This window comes from Trichosurus vulpecula, chromosome 2 (assembly GCF_011100635.1).
Source record: "Trichosurus vulpecula isolate mTriVul1 chromosome 2, mTriVul1.pri, whole genome shotgun sequence".
Classification (NCBI taxonomy): domain Eukaryota; kingdom Metazoa; phylum Chordata; class Mammalia; order Diprotodontia; family Phalangeridae; genus Trichosurus; species Trichosurus vulpecula.
The window spans coordinates 86,200,898-86,207,985 of NC_050574.1; the positions used below are offsets into that span (position 1 = coordinate 86,200,898).

At 38.8% G+C, this 7,088-nt stretch overlaps 1 protein-coding gene across 1 annotated transcript; it reads left to right on the forward strand.

Annotated features, from left to right (window-relative positions):
- Positions 1–467: 467 nt before the first annotated feature.
- LOC118836600 (olfactory receptor 51G1) lies at positions 468–1,433 on the forward strand. The gene has a single exon (XM_036743842.1). The coding sequence runs from the start codon at positions 468–470 to the stop codon at positions 1,431–1,433; it is 966 nt and encodes a 321-aa protein (XP_036599737.1).
- Positions 1,434–7,088: the final 5,655 nt, after the last annotated feature.

Below are 7,088 nucleotides of genomic sequence, written 5' to 3' on the forward strand. Positions count from 1 at the left end.
ACACACACACACACAATTATTCAACAATAAACATTCAAATTACAGCATAGGGATCAAGAACAAAATGTTTGATGTAGACTATCATGTATCATAGGGAAGTTGAGAGACCACGTACACTAAGTCATCAGGATAGACTTCTAAAAGGAATTAGGATTTGGCATTGGCCTGTTTACACTCTTAGTCAAATTCATAAGGCCAGTACAAGTAGGACACACCTTTCTCACTTCCCTTGGTTAGATGGGCAATCATGTGTGGCTGGGCCACTGGACAGAACATCAAGAGACTGGAGTGCCTTATTCTCCTTCCAACTAGGAGAAATGTTAAAAAGTCAGCTGAATCACTGGTACACTTTTCAAAGGAGCAAGCAATTACCCCACTCACTTCAGGTAAGAGAGAATATAGTGGTTCCCTTTCTTCATTAACCAAATTCTGCTTTTTCAGAGTTATTACGCTAAATCTTCATCACAATGTTGACACCAGGAAACAACAGCTTCCAATTAGCCTCCTTCTTCTTGACTGGATTCCGAGGCCTAGAAACTCTACATGGTTTGATCTCCATTCCCTTCTGCACTATCTACTTGACAGCAATTGTGGGAAATATCACCATCCTCCATGTCATTCGCACAGATGCAACACTCCATGAGCCCATGTATTACTTTCTGGCTATGCTGGCTTTCACTGACCTAGGCTTGTGCTTTTCCACATTGCCTACAGTGCTGGGCATCTTCTGGTTTGATAGTCGAGAGATTGGCATCCCTGCCTGCTTTACCCAGCTCTTCTTTATCCATACCCTATCACTGGTGGAATCCTCAGTGCTGCTATCCATGTCCATTGATCGCTATGTGGCCATCTGTAACCCACTCCGTTATGGTACTCTCCTGACACCTAGCCGGATAGTGAAGATGGGGCTATGCTCTGTACTGCGCAGTGCCCTGCTCATCCTTCCTCTACCCTTTCTTCTGAAACGCTTCCACTACTGCCATTCTCATGTACTGGCTCATGCCTATTGTCTTCACCTGGAGATCATGAAGCTGGCCTGCTCCAGCATCATAGTCAATCATATCTATGGCCTCTTTGTGGTGGCTTGTACAGTGGGTGTGGACTCATTGCTCATCTTTCTCTCCTATGCCCTAATTCTTCGCACAGTGCTGAGCATTGCTTCCCATGAGGAGAGACTCAAAGCCCTCAATACCTGTGTCTCACATATCTGTGCTGTGCTTCTCTTCTATATCCCTATGATTGGTTTATCACTTGTGCACCGCTTTGGTGAGCATCTGCCCCGAATTGTCCACTTGCTCATGTCTTATGTTTACCTTTTGGTTCCACCTCTCATGAACCCCATTGTTTACAGTGTTAAGACCAAGCAGATCCGGCAGAGAATTATCAAGAAGTTTATTTTTATGAAGAGGCTGAGTAGCAATCACCAGGGGTAGGCTGAAGCGGAGAATCTGGGAAGGAAGTTGTTGGTTGTTTGTTGCTGATGTTGTTATGGTGTTTGACCGTTTTAAGTAAAACAGGGTAACTTGTTCTCTGGTCTCTGTTCTGTTCTTGAAAGTGTATTTGCGCTAAACAGTGATTACCCCACATTGCACCTACTAGTGAGCCTGCTATTTTTCCTCATCGATGAATTATTTGAAGTAGTGAATAAAACAAAAATTCTATTTCTGCTTTGGCAAATTTTCTGTAACATGCCTACCCTTTAAGGCCAAGCAGAACAAGTAAAGTTCAATCAATAATCCTTTATTAAGCACACATTATATGCTAAGCACCATGATAAATATTGCGGAAACAAAGAAAGGCAAGAAACAGTCTGTGCTCCAAAAGACCTCAGAGTTTAATGTGGAAGACAATATGCAAACGACTATGTACAAACAAGATATATAGGGGATAAATTAGGGTGGGATCATTGAGAAGACACTAAGATTAAGAAGGACTGGAATACACTTCTTATACAAAGTGCAACTTTATTTGAGATTTGAAGGAAGCTAGGAAAGCTCAGAGGTAGAGATAAGAGGGGAGAAAATTCCTGGCATGGGGACAGTCAGGAGTGTTGCTTACTGTAGAAGCAGCTTATTCCATTTTTGCCTTTCTGTTATCATTAAAATGTTCTTGCTATTGAGTCAATTACTTCTCTCTAACTTTTAACCATTGTTCTTACTTCTGTTCTTTGTATTTAAGAAAAATAAGCTTAATTCCCTATACACTGATAACCCTTCAAATACTTGTAGAGAGCCAATATGTCAGATTGTATACCCTTTTTTCAAATGGTTTGGTTTCTAATCCTCTTATTATCCAGCTGCCCCATCCATGTGTTTTAGGTTCCAAGTATCTCTCCATGTATGTGTCTTGGATCACAGGATTTAGAATTGGAAAGAACCTCACAGTTTAGTTAGAACAATTCCATCTTTTTTCTAGATGAAGAAACTGAGGCCCAGACAGGATTCACGTCCTGCCCAGGGTCACACAGATAGTAGCAGAACCAAAATTTGAAACCAGATCCTTGGATCCTAAGTCCTATGTTATTTCCACCCTACCAGGCTGACTCTACACAGAATACAAAATCCATAGAAAAAGTCTTTAAGAGTTATGTTGTCTCTAACAATATGGGTAATGAACAAAATGAGAAAAACAAAAAATCCTGCCTAGGTGCTATGGTATTGGTGTTTAGTTTGAGATGAAGAAATTCAGAGGTAGAATGGTAGAATTTTGTGTTTGTTTCAAATCCATTCTTCCCTCTCCCTGCCTCCTGAAAGTCTTATTTACTCTCACCCACTTATTGCTGTATATTTAAATGTGTATGTGAGAGACAGACCAACAGAAATAAATGTGTGTGTGTGTTTGTGTTTGTGTGTGTGTGTGTGTGAGAGAGAGAGAGAGAGAGAGAGAGAGAGAGAGAGAGAGAGAGATCTATGTTTGAATGCCTTTTTTGTTGTATGAGTAGGAAGGGTGTTTGGATGTGATTATGTGCATCTATAAGTTTGTACATATCAGTAAGTGTGGCTGTGTATCTTCATATATGATTACATGTCACTGTACATAAACTTTGAGCATTAGCATTAATGGGTATAGGTGTTTGGATTGCAATTGTATCAATTTATATACCAAGCATTATTTATGAATATATTCTCTGATAATTATTGTATATAACTATGTGTTCATTTGTGTGTTAGAGTTCATGGTCTATATACACACATATTTTTATCTCACTATGGCATTAATTATCATTTTGTGTGACAGGCTTTTTATTGTGACATACGACACAAGGATTTATACTTGTACCAATTTTGTGGCAATGTTTATGGCAATGTGTGTATATGGGGGTTGGAAATGGAGTTGGATACTGAAATTATATCTGAGATCCATTGCTCATGAAAGGACAATTGTGTACTCACAAGTCTCAGTAGTCCCAGCATTCCCTTAATGGATGACCTGTTCCCTATACTCAGTTAGAAGAAATAGAAAATCAGATCTAGGAGAGTATAACTTTAAGACAATTAAAAGACTTCTACTTTCCATATTGGAGAATAAATAAATGTATGGGATTTAACCTTCAACAATTGTCACAGGAAGACTTAAATCTAATCCCATTCATTAAGTGCCTATTGTATCCCAGGCAATGTGCTAGGTATATTACATACATGTAAGTAAATTAGATATAACCTGTTTGCCAGGCTGTCAGAATATTTCTGGTCTTTATATACCATTTCTGATTCACGAGGAAGATGTGGCTGTCTATGTGGTGTTCACCAATCTATACCTCAGAATTCCAGACAGTTCTGGTCTAGATGTGGGGGCTGGGGTAGGGATGATATCAGTCATGACTCTGTTGAAAGTTAGAGTCCTAGGATCCTGTCTCCTCTCCATCCTTTTGCCTTAATTCTGAGGGAATAACCCATTTTGTGTCTTGGTTTCTCCATGACATCAGCAGCCAATACTTATAAGCCAAGATATTTGTAGATACTAGAATGAACTCTCAAGAGACAGAAATACTTTCCTACATGCCTAACTACTGCTTGTAAAGATAGCGCCTAGAGATGTTGCTTATATTGCAGTTTAAATATACACACACATACACAGGCATGAGTATATATAGATACAGAAATGTTAATATAAAATAATAATTATAAAATATGATGTATACCCACCAACATATACACACACTAATGTAAACAAATGTATACAGTTGAACACAAGGGTAAATATTAAATTAAGAATAAGTATGGTGTATATAATGAGAATTTTAGAATACTCAATGTCTACACAGAAAACTGTTCTATAACTTAATGTGCTCCAAAATGAGGGCCATGGCAAGATACTGAAGGGAGGCATTACTTTATCCAAAGGGGTATGTGAACAAAGGTTCTAAGGGTGGAGAACTCCATCTCAACCACACTCACCTTTCACTATCTTAGCATAAGAGACTTACTAAAGTTGAACTGTTTACATTCCTACATGGAAAGATGGTAATTGTAACTGAAGAGACATTTCTCAGTATTCAGGTAGTTGGAGGGAATGTATACATATACACATACACATACACATACACATACACATACACATACACATACACATACACATACAATACACATACACATACACATACACATACACATACATATACATATACATATACATATACATATACATATACATATACATATACATATACATATACATATACATATACAGCTTGGAACAAAGTACTCTTTGCTCTACAAGTGGTCATATCCTGACGAAAAACTCAAGGGTCAAGTAAGTTGGTTGGGAACATGGCCAGGCAGCGAAAACACACTCATATTCAGTCTAAGACTTTGGAATCTTTCTTTGGTGACAAAGAAGACCAAAACATACAGCCAGAAGAAGTCAACAAAGTCAAAGAGCCTACATCAAAAGCCTCCAAGAAAAACATGAACTGGTCACAGGCCATGGAAGAGCTCAAAAAGGATTTGGAAAAGCAAGTTAGAGAAGTAGAGGAAAAATTGGGAAGAGAAATGAGAAGGATGTGAGAAAACCATGAAAAACAAGTCAATGAATTATTAAAGGAGACCCCCCCAAAAATACTGAAAAAAATACTGAAGAAAACAACACCTTAAAAAATAGACTAAGTCAAATAGTAAAAGAGCTCCAAAAAGCCAGTGAGGAGAAGAATGCCTTGAAAGGCAGAATTAGCCAAATGGAAAAGGAGGTCCAAAAGACCACTGGAGAAAATAATACCTTAAAAATTAGATTCGAGCAAGTGGAAGCTAGTGACTTTATGAGAAATCAAGATACTATAAAACAGAACCAAAGGAATGAAAAAGGGGAAGACAATGTGAAATATCTCATTGGAAAAACCACTGACCTGGAAAATAGATCCAGGAGAGAGAATTAAAAAAAATACATATGCACATATACATACACATATGTACATACACGTATACACATAGCTATACACACATAAAATGTATGAATTTACATACATGTATGTGTATGTACACATGTGTTCACATATGTGTATATATGTGTGTATTCCTGTGGGGGGTAGGGACAGAGGACTCAAGGTAAGCTGAATATGAAGAGATGATATCTAAAAAATAAAAGCAAGCGTTGAGAAGAATGTACAGGTAGAAAGAGAAAGGGAGAGGTAGAATGTAGGAAATCATATCACATAAAAGAGGCAAGAAAGAGCTTTTACAATGGAGGGGAAGAGGAGGGAGGTGGGAGGGAATAAATGAGCCTTACTCTCATCGGCTTTGGCTTAAGGAGGTAATAACATACACACTGAAATGGGTGTCAAAATCTCTTACCCTACAGGAAAGCAGGGGGCAAAGGGATAAGAGAGGGGATATAGAAGGGATGGCAAATTGGGGGAAGGGGCAATCAGAAGCAAATACTTTTGTGAAGGGATAGATCAAAGGAGAGAACAGAATAAATGGAGGGCAGGACAGCACAGAGGGTAACACAGTTAGTCTTTGAAAGTGTTTTTCATGACTACACATGTATGACCTATATCAAATTGTTTGCTTTCTCAATTGGGGTGGGTGGGGAGGAAGGAAGGAAGAGAATGTGGAACTCAAGGCTTTAACAATTTATGTCAAAAATTGTTTTTACATGCAACTGGGAAATAAGTTATACAGGGAATGGGGTATAGAAATATATCTTGCCCTACAGGAAAATAAAAGGCAAGGGTATAAGAGAAGGGGGTGGGGGATAAAGGAAGGGAGGGCAGATTGGAGGAAGGGGTATTCAAAATGCATGCTGTCCTGGGGTGGAGAGAGGAAAGAGATGGGGAGAAAATTTGGAATTCAGAAGCTTGCGGAAGTGAATGTTGAAGACTGAAAATAAATAAATTTATATAAGATGATGTCCAAAAAAGCACGAAAAAATGTTTAAAGTATACTATTCGTCAGTGGGAGAGTCAGGGTGAGTAGCCAATCCTGATTCCCCAAGCCTTTACTTTTCATAGAAACCCAAGGTCTATAAATAGATCCAGTCATAGAATCCATGAGATGTAGTTCTCCTTCTGATAAGATATCAGAATTGATGAATCAAAGAAACTAAACAAACACATGGCAGGAGATGAAAGAAAAATGACAATAAATCTTTACCAAAGATATCAAGACTTAGTATCTTCTGGAGAAATCTAGGTTTCACTCTAGCAGAATATGGCAGAGATTGAAAATGAAAAAGAACTTGATAAAAATCAAAGAGGTTTCTAGAGGGAAGAATAGAAAGAATAAATAGAGGAAGACAAAGATGGAAAAGGCTAGATCTGAGTTTATTATGCTGGAGGTGTGTCATGGGGGAGGTAGCCAGAGTATGGATCTTATGGATCCCACTCAGATCCTAGGCATTTTTGTTATGTAACTGCCCATACCAATTGTAGTCCAACCTTGTTGGGAATAATGGCCCCCAGCCCATAGGAAGGGGCAGTGCAAAGGTCTGGTAAACTGTTCAAGCTACATCTGATCTGATGGGGGAAAAGAGGTTCATACCTCCACCACCACCACCACCACCACTACCACCACCACCACCCCAACCTCCCTTATCATCTCAGTACCTGGGACAAAGTCCTAGCTATTCCATATTAGGAATGAATCTGATGGCAA